This window comes from Anopheles ziemanni, chromosome X (genome assembly GCF_943734765.1).
Source record: "Anopheles ziemanni chromosome X, idAnoZiCoDA_A2_x.2, whole genome shotgun sequence".
In the NCBI taxonomy this organism is placed as follows: domain Eukaryota; kingdom Metazoa; phylum Arthropoda; class Insecta; order Diptera; family Culicidae; genus Anopheles; species Anopheles ziemanni.
The window spans coordinates 1,919,526-1,939,926 of NC_080707.1; the positions used below are offsets into that span (position 1 = coordinate 1,919,526).

General features: G+C 49.5%; 4 protein-coding genes across 4 annotated transcripts; 3 read left to right on the top strand and 1 right to left on the bottom strand.

Annotated features, from left to right (window-relative positions):
• The first annotated feature begins 1,400 nt into the window (after positions 1-1,400).
• LOC131291442 (bifunctional phosphoribosylaminoimidazole carboxylase/phosphoribosylaminoimidazole succinocarboxamide synthetase) lies at positions 1,401-3,583 on the top strand. The gene is made up of 3 exons (XM_058320653.1): positions 1,401-1,809; positions 1,956-2,417; positions 2,669-3,583. The coding sequence occupies exons 1-3, from the start codon at positions 1,791-1,793 to the stop codon at positions 3,469-3,471; spliced, it is 1,284 nt and encodes a 427-aa protein (XP_058176636.1). The 5' UTR covers positions 1,401-1,790; the 3' UTR covers positions 3,472-3,583.
• An 855-nt stretch (positions 3,584-4,438) lies between these two features.
• On the top strand, positions 4,439-7,021 carry LOC131290483 (solute carrier family 52, riboflavin transporter, member 3-A; the record flags this gene model as incomplete). Its single annotated transcript, XM_058319631.1, has 3 exons — positions 4,439-4,463; positions 5,672-6,762; positions 6,827-7,021. Coding segments are annotated over 3 exons (1,311 nt in total), but the record flags the coding sequence as incomplete, so codon positions are not given.
• Positions 7,022-7,903: 882 nt separating this feature from the next.
• LOC131290486 (CLIP domain-containing serine protease B15-like) lies at positions 7,904-9,754 on the bottom strand. Its single transcript, XM_058319634.1, has 3 exons — positions 9,679-9,754; positions 8,088-9,142; positions 7,904-7,999 (listed from the first exon to the last, which is right to left on the bottom strand). Exons 1-3 carry the CDS (start codon positions 9,752-9,754, stop codon positions 7,904-7,906), a joined length of 1,227 nt encoding a protein of 408 aa, XP_058175617.1.
• Positions 9,755-13,774: 4,020 nt separating this feature from the next.
• On the top strand, positions 13,775-19,785 carry LOC131291256 (NADP-dependent malic enzyme). The gene is made up of 4 exons (XM_058320444.1): positions 13,775-13,815; positions 15,377-15,615; positions 15,658-15,791; positions 18,001-19,785. Exons 1-4 carry the CDS (start codon positions 13,775-13,777, stop codon positions 19,612-19,614), a joined length of 2,028 nt encoding a protein of 675 aa, XP_058176427.1. The 3' UTR covers positions 19,615-19,785.
• The last annotated feature ends 616 nt before the right edge of the window (positions 19,786-20,401 follow it).

Sequence of the window (20,401 nt, forward strand, 5' to 3'; positions counted from 1 at the left end):
TGTATGATCCGACTTAAACGCAATAATGTACCTTTACCGTTATACATCTAAATAAAGTCCAAAAGAGCAAGATCATACGTAGTGAAAATAAAATTGTTGCAAAAAACACAACACTTAACAAACAACAACAAAGAAACAAAACCCTAGTAAACAGAAGACTCATTTGTTTGTTTGCCTGCCGCCAGCCAGGCTGTATTCAAGGACATCAAGGGCTTCGGACGTGGTGCGTACGGCGCGCCATGAAAACATCAACAATCCTGCAATCGCGCACTCGATGGCGTACCAAGATGGCTGTTGAAATTGACGAAAGTGACCGACCGGGAGATACGGGAGCTAGAACCTCATTCCGCGACCCACTGACCTGAAATATGCCAGCGACATTTACAAGCGGGCCTAGGGCAGGGCCTCTAGCTTGAGTTGCCTGCGCCCCTGGGATGTTCTGTTTTTTTTATTTCGTTTTTTTTTCTTCATTTCGCCGGACGCACTTTGAACGACGATTGCTTTATTTTGTACGCCAGAATCAGGTCAATCAAGTTTGATTAGTTGCTGGCATCCGATGTTATAGGGAGAATAAAATAAACCTAAGCTTTCTACGTAATTCAACTCGTTCGGTTGAAAACAGAACATTAAAACCAATACTGGTAAAAAAAAAGGAAAAACCAGTACGAGTGAATACAATCTAATGTATGTTCCCTGTGTACAGTATATTAAGTACATGGAAGTACATGTTATAAGTGTGGTAACAAAAAAAACGCTAAATGACGCGATCAGGTTCTAGCATTTGATAAGGGCAACTGGCAATAGCGTATTGGAAACAGTCACGTGAAAATGGGGACCATCGTTTGAACCATTGCGCGGCGGCCTGGAAACACATGGTCCAAAAAGAAGATCCCCTTTCCTGATTATCGAACAACAAACTGCATCCATGGCAACGACTTGGCCGAGCACAGCGATCAACTGAAATCTATGCTGCCCTCGATTCCCCTCTTCCACTCACTTTCGCTTTCTTTCCTTTTCGCTCGCCTTCGCAGCATCCGACGCTGGCAGCAACCTTTTGACCGCCAGTGAATGTACTGGAATGTCTTACACTGTGTGACGTTGAAGATAAGGGTTTTAAGAAAACAACGCCGTGTTTACGTCGTCCGGCGGTTTCCACAGTTTTCTGACAACAATATTTTGTTGTGATGAAATCGATGAAAATGCTTCGTTGCCGGGGCCGATCGGCAGCATGTTTTTCCCAGCATGACCCTATCGCCATGCCGCGATGTGCTCCACACGGGCCGCGATTCCGCGGCTTGATGGATTGTCACACCACCACGAGAGAGCTCTTCGGACCACGGGCCACCGCGGATCGCACCAATACGAGCCAATATCGCCCGTCAAGTGATGCTCCCGCGGCACCGGGAACGGGCAGAATAATACCTTCACTCTATCGGTGGCAATCGTTGGCAGGGAAGCTGGAAGGCAGAACGGCTGGGGCTGGGCTGGGCTATCAGGAAAAGGAAGTCGCACGCTTCCAGCGCAACACACAACCGAAGGTTTCGTAAACGCTGCTATTTAGTGTGGTGATTCGTCGCAGGCCGCCAGTATTTGGTGCTCGATCGCGCTAGCAGCCACTTCAGAGGCTTTATAAAACTGCAACCGAACGAAGCGTAGAGTGTAATCAACCCGTGTGAACCGAATCCTCCGGTGTGCGTGTGGTGTTTTTCAAACCGGTTGCTTTTTACCTAGCGATTTTCATTGTAGAGCGTTTAGTTGAACATATCTAACGTTCAGTCCGTAGATACAACATGGCGACCGTTACGGAAGGTAAGTACGAGGCGAAGTTTGTTCTAGGAGGAAAAGATCCACTCGAGGCAGCTCTCCCGATCGCTATGGCGGTGGCTAATTTTTGTTCACCATCTCTCTCTCTCTCTCTCTCTCTCTCTTTCTCTCTCCTTACTGTGTCACCACAGTTGGAAACATTAAGCTGGGCAAGCTGCTGATCGAGGGCAAGACGAAGCAGGTGTACGATGTGCCGAGCATGCCAGGCCACTCGATCCTGCTGAACAAGGATCGCATCACGGCGCACAATGGCGTGCGGGCGCACGACCTGGAGGGCAAGGCGAAGATCTCCAACCAGACGAACGCGAAGGTGTTCACGCTGCTCAACCGGGCCGGCTTGAAGACCGCGTTCGTGCGCATGGTGTCCGACAACGCGTTCCTCGCCCACAAGTGCGAGATGGTGCCGATCGAATGGGTGACGCGCCGGCTCGCTACCGGTTCGTTCCTGAAGCGCAACCCGGGCGTCAAGGAGGGCCACCGGTTCGCGCCGGCCAAGGTCGAGACGTTCTTCAAGGACGACGCCAACGATGATCCCCAGTGGAGCGAGGAGCAGATCGTTTCCGCCGGCTTCAAGGTCAACGGCGTGACGATAGGTAGGCAGTGCGCTTCTCTTATCAGCCATCACTAAGCACGTATCATCATCCACTCTCCCGACCTGCCTTGGTTTACTCATTCGGGGCCAGGGTTCGTTCAACCATAACCCTCCTTCGATCCAGCATCAGCTTGGTTATGTTTCCCTTCCGCTTGCATTTGTTGTGCTAAACTCACTCACTCATTCCCAATCACCATAACAACATTTTTTTCTAACTCGGGATTTTTTTTCCTTTTTGGTCCTCTCCTGCAGGCCAAGATGAGGTCGATATTATGCGCCAAACGACACTCCTCGTGTTCGAGGTCCTGGAGAAGGCATGGGCAACGCGCGACTGCGCCCTGATCGACATGAAGATCGAGTTTGGCGTCAATGGCGACGGCCAGCTGCTGGTGGCGGACGTGATCGACTCGGACTCGTGGCGCCTCTGGCCGTCGGGCGACAAACGCCTGATGGTAGACAAGCAGGTGTACCGCAATCTGGGCAGCGTAACGGCCGCCGATCTGGACACGGTGAAGCGCAACTTCGGCTGGGTGGCGGACCAGCTGGACGGCATGGTTCCGCCCTCCGATCACCTCGTGGTGATCCTCATGGGCAGCGCCTCGGACCGCGAGCACTGCGAAAAGATTGCGACGCACTGCAAGACGCTCGGGCTGAACACCGAGCTGCGCGTCACATCCGCACACAAGGGCACCCAGACGACGCTGCACATCGTCAGCGAGTACGAGAGTGTGTTGAGCAAGCTGGTGTTCATCACTGTGGCAGGGCGCTCGAACGGGCTCGGTCCGGTGCTGTCCGGCAATACGAACTATCCGGTCATCAACTGCCCACCGGTTAAACCGGACAACGTCAGCCAGGACGTGTGGTCCAGCCTGAACCTGCCGTCCGGACTCGGCTGCGCCACCGTGCTCTACCCGGAAGCCGCCGCCCTGCACGCCGCGCAGATCGTTGGCATGGGAGACTTCATGGTGTGGAGCAAGCTGCGCGTCAAGCAACTCGACAACTACGTCAATCTGATCCTGGCCGACAAACAAATGCGCGGTGTGCGCAAATTGTAATTCTATCAACAATCAACCCCACCTTCAACATTCAACCCTATTATGTACCAATATAGTTATGTGCCAGTTATACACAAACCTCAATAAATAAATATCTACGCTAAATGTAATGCTTTTCCCATACAAGTTTCGTTGAGATGAGAGTAAGAGCAAACGTTTTTGTACGATAAGAAGAAGCCGGTATATAGCAAGAAATACTCGCTGGAAAGGATTTGTAAGATTTGTTGTTAAGTGTACTTTGTAGACACTCCACACTCCATAACATTGATTTTATATATAACCTCAGGGGTACTACGAAACTATTTGACTTACAATGTTTATATATAAATCAAATAGCATTCATAAGCTACAACCTTCTACTTGATTCTATATTCTAGATACTATTTGAGTTCTTCTCTTCTTCCTATTTAATCGTCCACTCATAGTTGAGCACGTCGTGCTAAACATGGCCTGGTCAATATTTGAGCTCAAGTCGCATAATTGTACACCAAAAATTTAACAAACCCCTCAAAACTACCATTTCAAATAAATACGAAACTTACTAGCCTACTGTAGCGCCCTCTATTGGTCGGTCTTATTGATCACGATGTACTTCAGCTAGAAAAGCTTATAAAAGATCAAGCTTGTATTCGAACGTGTAGTAACGAACATTAACCCTCATTTCTTACCTAAAACCTTATATTAATATATATAGAACCAATGTACCAAAATACAAAAATCTAAAAAAAACTCCAGCTTATATAGCACCTCCTGATAGCTCAGCAATCTTTCATTTCACAGCAAAATGAAAAACTTTTTCCACACATCAGAAGATTCATTTAAGAAACACAACATAGCCTTGACCAAGGATTTTTGGATTTGCATCGTTCTGAAGCATGACGCGGTCACGTTGCGCATGAACGATCGTTACATTGTACGCAATCGCAACAATGGTTCTCACAGTCTTGAGAGGGTTTATCGTCTATAAACCGGCGTTGACGATAAGATACAAGGTGCTATTAATCGTTTTACCTACCCCCAACAGCGGGTTATTGCTTGGCCCCCTTTAACACTCGTCAGCTTCGTTCTCTCCAATTACGCTAGTTTCGAACGTCACTAGGACCAGCATTTAAACTGTTCATATTGCAGTTAAATCAGTACCGAACATTGCATAAGACATGATATGTACCTCCGCTTTCCATTAAATAAGAATTCCCAAGTGAAAGAATATTAAGGACAGGCTGCGAAAATGTATAACCACCTCATGGTCCAATATAAACCACGTTTGGCTTCGTGCAAACGCGTGCTGCAACACTGATACCTCCTCAAGTAGCCATTCTCTTACATTGTGTTCACCATTGTGAATGACTACTGATTCGGCCCGATGACCATGTCGACGACGACGACGCCGGCGATAAGAATCGCACCGTTCGGAACAATTACTCAGTCATCTATTGAAACTCCTCCGGTGCGGATCTACCTGAAGGCGAATAGCACGCGCTTCGCAGCCGGCTCGAACAACCGCGTGGCGTCCTCGCTTGTCCCTCGAATGTCCCTGGACTGCAGCAGGCGTGTGTTTAGCGAACCGATTTAGAACTAACTTTGTACTACAAGGTACGCAGTCACTCTTTGGTACCGCTGTCCGTTATCAACCCCAGAAGTATCTTCAAAAACCCTGCACCAACATGTTCGCTTAAAAGACGGCTCTTCCCATACACGGCGTTTGTTTGTAAACTAGCTTACAAAGGATGCACTTGCAGCTAATCAGCACTTTTCTAGTAGAAACGTTCCAGTTGGTTTGATTGAATGTACGTTTGTTTGTAAGCCAGTTGATAGCCATCGATAAAGATGGCGCGCATTCGAACAGTGCGAGGACGCGTGGGAAAGTATCAATTAGCAATCATTGCCATTTCTCGTATTGGTGTGCATCTCGGTGTGTGCTGTCGGTTTTAATGATGTACCGCTTCAATGGCTGGCTCAATCGGAACTAAATAAACGTTACATTCTATCGTCGCGAGTTAGTGCCGCGTGGTCCCAACCACTTATCGGGAAGAGAAATCGTGATAAGACCGTGCACTACGAATGGAGCTGTGCTATCTTAACTTAAGACGTTAGTTCATCACTGATATACTATATCTAATTGCCTTTGACAACCCTTTTGCAGACACTAATGAGAGTATGAAGAACCCAATGAGATTTCTATCCCGTGGCATAAGCAAAGACCGACGGTTAGTGGTTGATCTGCTGGCCATCCTGTTCGGGACCGGCGCGTGGCTTGGTATCAATTCGATGTACGTGCAGCTCCCGCTGCTGGTCGGCAATGCACCGGAAAGCTGGAACTTGCCGTCCTATCTGGTCGTCATCATCCAGCTGGGGAACATTGGTCCGATCCTGTACACGGCCGTGCAGCGGCTGAAGTCCTTCCGCGACTCATATCTCATCGTCGGTCTGCTGCTGGTCGGCGCGGGCTCAGCCATGGCCACCGCGTTCGTCTACGACCAGACCGTCTGGGTGTTCGGTGAGGACCGCTCGGTCCCCCTGTTTGTGACGGTGTTTGGCCTCGCGCTGGTCGGCTGTACCAGCTCGGTGCTCTTTATGCCGTACATGGGACGCTTTCGGGACATCTACCTGATCACCTATCTGATCGGCGAGGGGCTCGGCGGCTTCGTGCCGAGCATTGTGGCGCTGTCGCAGGGTGTCGGTGGCAACGGGGAGTGCATCCTGGTGAACAACGGCACCGACTCGCCGCCACTGTACACCAACTACACGCCACCGCCACGATTCGGCACCCGAACCTACTTCATCATTGCGTCCGGCATCATGGCAATCAGTTTGGTTTCCTTCGTGCTGCTCGATCGACTGAAGGTGTGCCGCAAGGAGTACGCAGCCATCACCATTGCCAACGGCAACAGCTATACGTACCAGACGAAGACATCCGACAATGTGGGCGACAGTGCGGAAGCCGAGCGTCCCACCCAAGAGGACACAGTTGCGCGGATCAGCAGACGAAACTACCTTTCACTGATGGTCCTGATCGGCGTGTTGTGTTTGTTTGGGAACGGGTTCTTTCCCAGCATTCAATCGTACTCCTGTCTCCCGTACGGCAACGTCGCCTACCATCTCTCGGTGACGCTCAGCAGTATGGCCAACCCGGCCGCCTGCTTTCTAGCGTTCTTTGTCCACCGGAACTCCATCCGGTCGATCGCGTTCCTGTCGCTGCTGACGGTGCCCTTTGCGGTGTACGCCATCACCACCGCCATACTAAGCCCGGATCCTCCACTAATGCACCACACGATGGGCGACATTCTCCTGGTAGGTAGAAAGTACCCCCTGGAGAGTACGGGACGCTAACTTTAGCTGTTTCCTTTGGCCTCAGATATCCTGCTGGACGATATTGATGGGATTGATAAGCTACATCCGACTAGCCATCACCACGCTACTCCGCTATGAAGGTGGCCAAACGCTCGTCTGGGTCGGTGTGTCAACACAGCTTGGCTCGCTCGTCGGTTCGCTGCTATCCTTCTCGCTGGTCAACTTTACTGACACCTTTGAGCAGTACTACCCATGCTAGCAACAGCACGAAAAAGTGAACAACTTGGATAGCATTATTTACCTATGTTAGATACATTTTAATAACATTAACACAGGGCAGTGATATCATTTGCATTTATCGTGAGAAATAAAGCAGTTTTAGCTTTTTATTACATATTCGAGATGTTCACATTTTGCACAAAGATATAGATGATTTGTTATCAAGCGCGTTTGTCGACAATGTCGCGACAGGACACAAAATGGAGGACAAAACATGGTGATCATAATCCATCCGGCACACGACGCCGAACATTTTAATTCATACCAGACACGGGGCAAAAACAATCGCCATTACCTTATCTGAAAGTTCAGTAGGTGTAGCATGTAGCATCCCGCGCACGCCAATTAAATAAACGTTCAAAACTAACATAAAAAAAGTCACAACGCAAAATGGCACATTATAGGATGCTTTAAAAGATTTGTCGTAAAAACTTTCCAGTAGCCTTATCGGCCGACCCGCGCCACGAGGGACACATTTCATCGATAGATTTTGCTGGAAAAACGGAACCAGATTGATTGCTTTCATCGTCTACCGACGACGACGGCGACGACGAGTTCTAGGAGATTCGTTAGAGCATGTTATGTCTTTTTGTACGGTTTTACGACTTCTGATTGCAGCTGGTGGGCGACAATCTTTTTGTGTTCATGCAGCTGCTTCCAGTCATATGGCAAATTTCTTTTCTGACCCTTGAAAGAAGGGGATTTATTTTCTCCGTCGCCCGGAAACGCATTCCCGGCTCCACAATTTGATAAGAGAGACTCTCGGCACAACGTGTGTAATTCTAGTACATTCGAGAATCGTTCGAAACAGATTGATTTCCGATCCGGCGATCGCTGACATTGCTTTGGCTTGGGTGAGGAATCAAGAGTGGATGGCTCGGATAACTGCAGATATCCACTTCCGGAACCCTCCGATACGGATGTAGATGCTTGGCAGCTCCGATCCGTCAACTTCCACCTGGGGGAAACAAAGGATGTAAGCCAACAGTGAGTGGGAGTTGAAGTGGAAATGCACGCTCATCGCTCGAAGCACAGATCAACCTCACCTCAGTCTGCAGATATGAGCGCAAGCCCACCACGTGATACCTGCCACGTATTTTGGCAACGGCCGGACCACCGAGAGGTCCAGTGCAGGTGTCGGTCGCATTTTCATAGACGCAGAAGCTCTTCCCCGCTAGGCGAGCGCCGTACGGTTCCAACAGCCGGTTGCATTCGTCACCGGTCAGCAACTCCACCGGCTGCAACCTGCTACGGCTGTTCTTCCGGTTGTGCGAGCCCTGTCTGGAGTGGGCTGCCGCGGGCGTTGGAGGCGTTGGCCGCTTCTCACACACGTGCGACGTGATGGTGAACGCTTCCAGCCGATGGTCCTCCTTGGGCAGGCAGACGGGCCGCACGTGATCGGTGAAGTTCTTCACGCCGTCCCCTGCTAGCCGGATGAGGGCGATGTCCTTACTCTCGTGCAGAAATACCATCCCGATGGGGATGCGCACCAGCGTGCTGTTGGCGCTGTGCGTTCGCTTTCCCGACGGCAGAATGCCCTCCCGGTGAGTGGGCGCATCGCCGAGCCGGACACCCGTCAACACCCACGAGGGATAGGAGTTCTGCACGCTGGACACGGTGGTCAGCACGTAATGGCGGTCGATCAGTACTCCCTTGCTGAGCGTACGCTTGCGGCCACTGCTGTGGTCCGGGCCGCTGTGCTCCAGCACAGCGATCCACGGGAAGTTGTCGCCGGTGCCAGTGTACAGACCGCACTCATCCGCATCCAGCGGGTCGCGAATCGCCGCCAGCGGATCCACCGTCGTCGACTGGAAGCGGCTCTCATCGAAAACCGTCGATCGAACCGTGCTGTACGCTGGAGGATGGACCGTCGACGTACTCACTGGCTCGGGCAAAGGCGCAGGCGTACTAGAGGTGGAGCGAACATCGCCAACGCTGGCTACGCCTCCCTTCGATGGAACAGTGATCAACCCCTCGAATTCCTCCACATTCTTCGGCAACTCCAGCTTCGGTTGGATTTCGTTCGTCTCTAGCATGCGAGGATTGAACCGACTGCGCAAAAACACCGGGAACTGTGTCGTCGACACACTATCCGGTATTGCTGCAAGAAGTAGACTTTAATGTTTCAACATTCCAAAGTACTTTCATTTAGCCTGACACATCACAAACCCTATACACTAAAAACTAAAACGAAATCAGATCTTCAAAGAGATCCAACCCGCGTGTTCAGAATTTCTAGCTCCACTATTTGACGACAGGTAGGATGTTGGGGATTTCAATTCAATCAGTAGTAGGTAATAGGTTTATAGAGTTTTCATCCACAAACAGGTAGCATTTGCGCATTAGGCACGTAATAAGTAGCCCTATGAAATACAAATAACTTCTTCAAGTTCATACGTTGAATCTAAACTAGCTATAACTCGTAATGCGCAGTCACAGAACGCCTTAGAAATAGCACCATTTCAAGCGGGTTTACTTGTACATCGGCTAGTGGTTGATCGCGTCGTTTTAGAGGTTTCTCAAGTCATTTGATTTGATTTGCGATTGTTGTTGTTGATGCTGTTTTTGTTGCTGTTGCTGCTGTGTTTGTTGTCGTCATTAGACCGTTTGTGATTGCAGCTTCCGATCATAACTAACCTAGCGAAAGGCCGAGGCACAGCAGAACACTGCACAGTAGTGCTAAGTTGCCACGAAAACTCCAAAATACTTCCATCGTCACTAGCGACGTCGATCACCGAATGTTGTACTTCGTGCACTGGAACCAGCAACCCTACTCCGACCCGGGCGGAATCACGTTTACTCCAACGTTTCCTCCGGGGGCGAGTGCGATAGTACGTAGGGGAATGCGGGGCAAAATATATCTTACAGGAAGCAGGAATTTAAAACTACGCTTGGCATGATATCTTGTTAGTTTATCTCATTTCAACTGAAGTGTAATTTGAATAGACCTATATTCATTTTCCAGAATCAAATTTATCTCTTTGGAGATGATATTGCCCGGTGCTCCTTTACAAACGAGCAACACACTTGATGGAGTCGAGCTATCGATACAGCGACGGGCGGTGATTAGATCCCGCGTTCAGAATGCCCTTGCGCATCTTGCTTTTACATACTTGGCGCTCGAGTGTCAAGTGTATGTGTATGAGGAAACATTGCTTCGGAGGGTAAAGGGCTGACCTAAAAACAAAAACTAATTGAAACAAACTAACCCAAAACACACCCGCCCTCGATCGTCCGCGTTGCGTCCTTTTCTGCATTGGCTTCCGCTCTTACGATCGATTTAAGGTTGTGTCATCGCCGATGTCTGGACTTTGGTTAGTAGCAGTCATCTGGGAGCGATAGTGTTCGCAGCCAAACATTTCTGCTGCCATGTTTGCGGTGAAAAGGGTAAGCATACGGAACAGAATTTCGTTAAACCGTCAGGGGTCGTCAAATGACCCACGATCATTCCTATCAAACGGGAAATGACTATGAAAATGAGCTTCTATTATATTCCTATCCCTCTTCCAAAAATCTTCTAAGATGCAAAGAAAAGTTTGCCAAGCTTTTTAAACTGTCAAACTTTTGAATGCATCACAAACGCAATGAAGTTTAATAACAATTTCCATCAGAATTATGGGGTAAATACGACGTACAAAATTCGCATAAATGAGCAAATAAATTGATAGCGAAAGAGACAATATTCAATAACTTCATTTTCACACAAATTTAAAAAAAAAAACGTTTGGGACATCTGGTCCTCAATTTCGGCAACGGTAACCTGTGCCAACCCCTGTGGTTTAGACGATAGGAATTGAGCTTTCCTACGAGTAGCGATGAGAATGGTGAAAACGGTTTTGTTGGAGCGTTTGTTGCAAAACAAGCACCTACACAAATGCCTCCGGTGTACAAACAAAGAAAAACTGGAAGACTAAATAATGATGATGTCACGGGAAATCGAAGATTGACCAGACCCGCCGATCACACGGCTAGCATGAGCCCCCTAGTCACAACTATTAAGCCTTCCTCTGCCGTTCGCTAGCGGGGGCATATGCTCTACATGCCATGAACCTCTAATGCCATTGCTGTGCTCGCATCAACCTCATGCGCCCGGCTGACCTCGTGATCCTTCGCTGCTTGATAATGCCTCCAGCGGCCTGTGGCCTACCGGGGTGGTGTTAGCTGAAATTTGTTCCTCACATTCAGCGTGTCGTGATCGGGTGCCTCGAGTGTAGTCCAATAGCGCGTGACACGTAAGAGCATCGCACAAAACAGAGTGATAATGCTCGCAAGGTTCTGCGAAACACCTTCCGTGCTTGTGGTGGCCTTCAGTGTGCTGGTGGCGGCGTCATCCGCTAAACCCTTCGTCGACCAGGATGTGGAGAGCAGAAACGTTTCCACCAGCGAGCCATCGGAGGTGGCAGGTACGAGGACACGAAACCGAGACCACGCGAGACCTCTCAAAATAAGCCCTTAAAGTTTTGGAATACCACAGTAGTCCAGTATTGAGCGTCTTTCCGTCTCTCCACAGGCCAACATATGCTGATGGGCAACTGTACTGAGCGATTGCACCTGGTATACGTGGAAACAGTCGTACTAGCAAAAGACGTCAACAGTCTCATCAATGGCACGATAGAGGTTTGCGTTCCGTTCCTGCCGTCATCAATCAAACCTTAAGCCTGCTCTATCAGCTCAACCATCCTCCGTTGCGCAAACAGAAACTACCAAATTTGTGTGTTACTAACGCAAGGAGTATTGAATTCATTCGGGAGTTTTTTGACATGAACCGGATCAAAACGATCAGTTGCGTATAGCTTGGAAAACCCATTCAGAGAAACGAACTATTTGCGTCATCCTAGAGCGTCTTTTGAGCTGAAGCCTGGATATATGAGCTCAGCGTCGATGCAATCGTTTCTCTTCCTATCGTTTTTCTTACCATTGAATTGTTTTATTTACTAATTCGGCAAGTACTTAGTGCCATACTAATTAAAAAATAATGTGCATGTAATTGAAATCGACCAGCCGCGAGGCAGCCCAATCAACACTTGTGTAGTTAGTCAAAGATACCAAACCACTTAAACGAACCTCAATTACATCCTCAACCACCTCGTTAAAGTTCGTTCGGCAGTTGTCGACGAGTTAGCTAAAAACCTTGCTAATTATTTTAAAATCTACTTGGTCTGAGCTTTTCTGCCATTTTCCCCCTCGTCCCCAGGTCAACTTGGACAGCAACTTGGCTCCGTTTTCCGTAGCATGCGTGCGAGTACAACCCCGTACGGAGTACGATCGTCGAGCCCTGGCGGAAATCACGTTGTTGGGACCGAAACGATTTTCAATCGCCGTACAGGAGCAACCGCCTCAACGGGCACGGGCGATGCAGTTTGAGATATCGGTATATAGAGCCCTTCCCCCGAGGATGAAACCCAACGAATAAGGCACGCGCATCCCATTTTGTTGAGATTGAATAAAAATGAATAAATTGGCGACATTGTTTTGAGATATTTATGACTACAATTTCAAGTATATTGGAAGATGTTTAGATGAAAATAAACGAAAAAATAAATTTACATACCTTGAATAACAATCCGAACACAGGTACAGCTTCACGTCGCTGGAGCACATCTTCGCAGGAAACGGTTCGCAGACGGACCAGTTTCACGCCACCATTGACGAAAAAAGCACCTTACCGTCCGCCATTGCACAATACACAATTCACTTTTTACACAACGTGAAAGCGTGTCCGGCCGTTACAACCGTGACTTTGACCGCGACGCGCTGAATGTCTTAATTTTTCAACCGTTGCACACACACACACACACTGCGCGGGTTTACCACTTCGAATGTATGTTTTATTGAATCTTTTCTAACGGAGTAGTGGCACGCTATAACATTATGATTCAACACTTTTGTCATTTTCATCACCTATGAGTTTTTAGCAGGAATAAATCAGATGGAACTGATACGTTACGACATGTTTTCCTGCATGGTCATCCTACTTTTTCCCAGGATCGATAGCTTCTAACCCTTTAATGGTCATCCACTGTGTTTAAATGTACCGGTAGTATAATTGGTCTAAATTTACTTATTTCTGCGACTTGTTGTTCATATTTCATCGTTTTTGTTTTAAAAATTAGATTCATCACGTCAAACTGTGCAACGTCCACGGGTACGTCACCCGCACGTGGAAGTGTGAGTTGTGAGTTCCGGAAAAGAATCCTCCCCATAGGCAAGCTGCTAATGTAAATAAATAAACAGTCTCGCAAAGGCACAGAGCGAGAAGAGTCAATTGGGGCGGTCAAAAAAGGTTAACCAAAACGAGCCCGGATTTCTCGGCTGGTTCCGTAGCCAGTTTCACACACAGAGGCAAACAAAAAAAAAAAAAGGAGCCATCTCTAAATCATCAGCCCCGTACATGATGCTGACGCCGGCACGCTGGTGAAGGTGATCGTCGGCGTGCCCTTTCTCAGCACACCTAGCAGCGTGGAAATGTTTTCGCTTCCCTTATCAATCTGCTTACATGACCGGGTCCCGATCGGCCATACGATCAGCTGATTTTGAGAACTTATTGCAGTGGCCAATAAATTAAGGACGAAGCCGGCGATCGAACCACAGTGCGCTGTTACCGCTGGTCGGGAAAAGTTTCCTCTTGCGATCGTCCCCCCGTTTGTTCGTCGTTGGTGGCTGTGTGTGGTGTGTTGAGGCGGTGTAGAGTGTTTGGACTTGAATTGAGTGTCGCTGCACAACCCGCCCGGACATGGCAACTACGGTGCTCAACAGCTACCCGCTAATGAAAAGGTAAGAAACCGACCGATTGACCCTAAGGCTTTCGCTTCATTTGTCGGGTAGGCGGCGCGGTAGGAAAACAAAAATTCAAACCCTGTGGAAATTTGCATCCCGCCACGACTCCTCCCCGGTAACCACCAAAGCACCAGAAATGTTTATCTTATCCAAACAAAAGATGTGTAACACCATCTGTCGAAGCAGAAGTGTGTCGAAGTCACAGAAAAATCGTGTCACTGTGAGCAGAAAAACAAAAAAGAAAAAGAGAGGAAAAGCTTGCCAGTGGAGCCTTGCGGTTACATCGGCACCGAAAAATCACGCCACCGCCTTGCGGTAATAATTGGCGGCAACGAAAAGCACCACCCGAAGGTGGCAAAAAAAAAATTGCACAACAAACAAACCTTCTGGCGCACAAAAGCGAGAAAACCGCGAGCCGCAACGAGAAGAAGACGCAATGAATGAAATAAACCGGCCAACGGATTGGTGGTTTCGGTTGCTGGGCAGACAATGTGTTTGGGAGGAAAATATTTAAATTTAACAAATCATTTAGACCAATTTTGCTAAGGGACCTTTCGATGGGCGATGGGCAGCGAGATGAGGGGTAGAGTGGATAAAAAATATTTATTTTGGCAAGCCTTCGCCGGATCTACGTCAAATCGTCCCCATCGGAAGAGCATGGTCTGGGAGGTTGGCCAATAACACCACCGCGAGCCAGACAACAACAACAACAACCACTTATCTAAAAAAAGGGCTGGCAGATAGAGCAGTACGCGCGCTCTTCGCCGAATCGCGAAAAAGGACAAGTCACGGTTGGTGCCGTCTCGTCATCGCCGTACCCTGCCCGCGTGCCGGCGGCCCCATCCGCCCCGTGCCGTTACGGGGTTACGCTATCCAATTATTACCGCCAGCACCCGGCGCGCGCAAGCCGAAACCAATATGTGACAGCATACGGGAATATGCTGTAGCGCAGCGCCACCGCCCCACCCCGTGCTGGGGGGGCTGGTTCGCACAAGTGTGCGAGCGTATACCGATGGGGATCATATGATGTCGCTGGGGGTAGTGGTGCGCGTTTGCGCGCGCTTCACTCCGCGTGGTGGTGGTACAATCGCGGTCGATACTTCGGGTACCCAGTCATGGGGTTGTTATCTACTAGTGGATGCCAATTTCAGACTGGGATACCCAACATGCAACACACGAGATTCCGAGCATCATATTCCAACCCTGAGCAAACCTGCCCATTAGGAGATTTTCTGAAGTTTAGCAAATGCGAACTAATTCAATGTCAATTTGATCAACTCTCTATCTCATTTACAATTATGAGACGTAAGATTTCAGTACAGCAAAAATTAGTAAAATTAACAGTAGCAAAGTACAAACGTTCATTTGTACAAAGGAACAACACCATACACTAAGAAGCATGGTAATTAGAAATAATTTTTGAGAATTTTGTTGAAGCTAGCATAAGACTCTTTCAATTATCCACAAGCATTACATTATTATCTTTAAAACATGCACTGCTCTTTGTATGAAATTTTTTTTTTTGAAATCTATCTCCCCATCCAACGTTTAGCGGCAGCAGTAGATACCCCCCTGACGCCGACGTTACGACTTTATCCAAGCAAGCGAAGGAAAATCCAAGCAATACACCGCGTCACAAAGCAGTTAGTAATGAGCTGTTAAGCGTGAAACAACAGCAGCAGCAGCAGCAGCAGCAGCATCAACAGATCCCAGTGTCCGCCAACCGCGTCGAGTCGAACGGTGCGCCAAAACTATTGCCAGCAGCAGCAGCAGCAGTAGGAGCAGCGACCAACAGCAGCAGCAAGGACCGCCAGGAAACATCCGGTCGAGCAGCAGTAGCACCAACAAGCAACACCATGAGCAACGCATCGTTCAACCGCGACCGCCTCGGCCAGTGGCCGTCCGCATCCGACAGCGAAATTGCGGGGTCAATCGCTGGATTCGACCGACTCCGCAGTGGAAAGTTCAATAAGGTTCGTACATCTGTCTTTTGTTTTGTGCGTGCAGGCGTGCGCGGAACTGTCCTGCAATGTGCCAAAGGCCAGTGTGTGTTGACTAAGGGGCGGAGAGCCCCGCAAAGTTGACGGTCAGACGGCCACACGTGCCCCACCGTGTCAGCCCTACTGACGTACCCAAGAAGTGCTGCTGTCCTGGGGCGATCCTTGGCTCCGTGCGTCCATTCCTTGGGCAATCCTTGTTCGTATTTGTTTTGCTGCGAGCACACCAACAAAACTGGCGCGGTACCGGCGCACAGGATCTTGCCAAGGAGCAACCCTTCTACCCTTCAGGCAGCCTAAACCGCACACGTCTGTGTCCCACATTGGGGTCACCTTTCGGAGAATGAAAGGTCAAAACAACTATATGGCAGAAAAAAGGAGCGAGATGGATGGTTTTTATCTCGCCGCAGAACGGACGCGGTCGGCAAAAGTGATTGCTCCATTTCTCAGAGTGTTTATTTTTTCTTTATCTTTCTGTTTATCTACCGCACGGCGAGGTAAAATATTTCAACGCCAATATTAATTTTTCCGAACGGCTCGAGAGTGCGGTGCTGCCGTGCTCAAGTGGGCAGTATGAAATTATTTGCAACAATTTTATTGACTAAAGGAAAAAAAACCCCTTCAGCCTGCAACACGTATTTCGCTCATACCGGGACTGTTGAAAAATGCATTATAGCCCGAAGTAAATGTAAAATGTTGCCCCTTGCTGTTCCTTGCAAGATGATGATGATGATGTTGTTGTCTAACGCGAATCTAACCCACCAGGAAAGGAATAAACGGCTCAGCAGGAACGTACATTCCAGTGGATACACACTTATTGATAACAAGCAAGACGACCCAAGCCTGCTCGTGAACGCCACGATCGATGTGTTTCGTCGTTTGACGTAAATTGAAGGGAAAAAGCAGCAGTGGTACAGCAAATGACGGAGCAGAAGCAAAAAAAACAACAACCGAAAGTACGGCAATACCATGGTCATTAATTCACTTCGTTCGGATTTGATCGTATGGTGACGGTGGGGAAACCCGCAGTCGCCGGGAGGCGGACGAGGGGGGAAAACCCTTATGGAAAACACCACTGGAACCTTCGGCGGTGTTACCTACGATTCACCTCTAGGGTTCATCCGTGTGCTTCCTTCGCTAATGAATTGGCTTAAGTTGGTTGTTTGGCGTGCGCCTTTCAAATAACCACCCGAGGAGACTTGCGCCGATCGATCGCGACCTGAGTCACTGAATTGGATCGCACGTCCTTGATTTAGTCGCACTGTAACATTGCACGCTGCGCTCCGTCCTTAAGGCCAGCACACGAGCACATATTTTTCAGAGACCCGCGCTCGAACATTTACAAGCCCAGACCGCGGATGTGAATCAACACCGGAAGTTCGCCGCGAAGCGGGGTCCGTCCTTTCCGACACAACGGTAACCCCCGATCGGAGAATCTCGTAGTCAAACGGGTGAAGCGGGTTACCGATGGTGAATAGAGATTTTAGAATGTCGGTTTCATGGCTATGCTTCGTCTGACCACGTGACCCTGCAATTGTAAATAGGGTGAATCGTGCTAGAGAAACGGGCCCACCAGTGCTCTGTTACCAACCCGGTCAAATCCAGACTCTAGGTTTGTCTAACTGAATGTTTTTGAATTAAAAAAAAAATGGCCATGTATGAACTTTACCTTTGGCTTTGGCAAGAGATGTAAATGCAAAGTTCTGTAGCAACATAATTGAAATGGGCCAAATATTTCATACCGTATTTCCTATTTTAATTGTTCAGAATTGTTGTTGAAGTTTTCTTGGCACATCGTTGTTTTGTTGACGTCCAACATTTTGTGAGAACTTTCGTAGCCCTCTGGTATAAAAAGTACGCTCAGTTGGTTAGTTTTTTTGTTTTGTTAATTTCAAATAATGATAAATATGTAGTAGAGAAAAAACGACTTACCATTACGTCATCAGCCGAAGCACCCTTGACAAGAATAATTGCATGGAGAATCACCAATCGGCATCGTCGTTCGTCGGTGGCGTTGCTGATGCAATGTGCCGATGAAACTGCTAAATATTACACAAACACGTCACGACACACAAAAGCACAAACTAATCCACTTGCTGACGTGCGACCGTCGGCGAAGGCACTGATAAATCGCAAACATTGTCTGTAACACCTGGTATCTCTTTGCATTACTCTATATCTGCAGGGCCTATCGTTCACCATCGAGGAGCGGCAGGTGCTAGGCATACACGGGCTGTTGCCGGCGGCGGTGCGCACCGAAGAGAAGCAACTCGAGCACTGCCTGGCACTGCTGGAGCACTACACTGAGCCGCTTGACAAGTACATTTATCTGATGGGATTGGCGGACCGTAACGAGCGGCTGTTCTACCGCGTGCTCGGCTCGAATATCGCCGACATGATGCCGCTCGTCTACACGCCGACGGTCGGGCTGGCGTGCCAGAAGTACAGCCTGATCTTCCAGCAGCCGAAGGGCCTGTACGTGTCGATCAACGACAAGGGCCACGTGTATGAGGTGCTGAAGAACTGGCCGGAGGTGGACGTGCGCGCCATCGTCGTGACGGACGGCGAGCGCATCCTCGGCCTCGGCGACTTGGGCGCGAACGGGATGGGTATCCCGGTGGGCAAGCTGGCCCTCTACACAGCGCTGGCCGGCATCAAGCCGAGCCAGTGCCTGCCGGTCACGTTGGACGTGGGCACCAACACGCAGTCCATTCTCGACGACCCGCTGTACATCGGACTGCGGCACCGGCGTGTGACCGGCGCTGCGTACGACGAGTTCGTGCAGGAGTTTATGGAGGCGGCGGTGCGCCGCTTCGGTCGCAACTGTCTGATCCAGTTCGAGGACTTTGCCAACGCGAACGCGTTCCGCTTCCTGGAGCAATACCGCAACGACTACTGCACGTTCAACGACGACATCCAGGGTACGGCGTCGGTCGCCGTCGCCGGCCTGTTCGCCTCGCTGCGCATTACCAAGAAGCGGCTGTCGGAGAATCTGATCCTGTTCCAGGGCGCGGGCGAGGCCGCGCTCGGTATCGCCGAGCTGTGCGTGCTGGCGATGCTGCGGGACGGGTTGAGTGCGGCGGAGGCTCGCAAGCGCATCTGGCTCGTCGACAGCCGGGGCCTGATCGTGAAGGACCGACCGACGGGGGGCATCAGTGGCCACAAGCACCACTACGCACACGAGCACGAACCCGTCGACACGCTCGCGGAGGCGGTCGAGCAGCTGAAACCGACCATTCTGATCGGGGCGGCCGCCATCGCCGGTGCGTTCACGCCCGCGATCCTGCGCAAGATGGCCGACCACAACCCGCGACCGATCATCTTTGCGCTGTCGAACCCGACCAGCAAGGCGGAGTGCACGGCCGAGCAAGCCTACGAGCACACGGACGGGCGGGCCGTGTTCGCCTCCGGTTCCCCCTTCGCTCCCGTCACCATCGGCGAGCGGACGTTCTACCCGGGCCAGGGTAACAACTCGTACATCTTCCCGGGGCTGGCGCTCGGCGTGCTGTGTGCCGGGGCCACCACCATCCCCGAGGAAATGTTCCTGATCTCGGCGATGACGTTGGCCGATATCGTGACCGAGGAGGACCTGGAGCGTGGCAGCCTCTATCCACCGCTCGAGCGCATCAAGGACTGCTCGATCAAGATCGCCGTGCGTGTCATGGAGTACGCGTACGAAAATGGACTGGCTACCACCAGGCCGGAACCGCAGGACAAGGAAGCATTCGTGCTAACCCAGATGTACGACGCTGGCAACAAGGCGGCCCTGCCGGTCACATACCCCTGGCCCAAGCTGTAAGATGCAGCCTAAATCACAAGCCAACCAAGCCAACGGACACTACGGAATTTCGACCCACACCGGAAGTCATCCATACCTGGCTTTTTTTGTTTTTGTTTTCTTCCCCTAACTTATCTTCATCAATGTCAAATATCAACTGTTGTAATTAAGTGGTTTGTTTTGTTATATACTCATTTAATATGTTTGTTCAATATCGTCCTTCCCCTCCTCCACTCGAGGCATCTTGCTCACTATCTCTTCTTCTCTGTATCATGTTGTTACTCTCCCCCCGCATCGGTGTAAGATTCTTGCTACGCGGTAGAACATCACAAAGCTTTTACTCGTTTTGCATGTTTAATTTCTCGGTTTTAATTTTCGTCAGCAAGCGAACAATAAAAGATATACATGTTAATTCATCTATGTATCACGCATATAAATAACGCCTATAAATAATAGTTAAAACGTCGCTGGTTAAGGTTCGCTCAACAAGTTCCGATCCGCCATTCCAAGCAAGTGAAAACACGCTGTCTACTGAATGTGATGGGATTTTCCTCCCTTGGCGTACACACACACGCGAGGGCGATATTTACTACGGTGGGCAACTAATGCACGCGCACACACACACACACCCTTTTAAAGGGATGACATTGCAACCTATGTAACCTATGCGCAACCTATGTAACCAGCTCGGCCTAGCCCAGCCTGTTAAACTTCTAATGAATGTTTGTGAAAAATAAAAAAAAACGTGATAATGGAACCAGTGTAAATCAACGTAAACAAACTAAACTGGTGTGTGTTTTCTCTACGG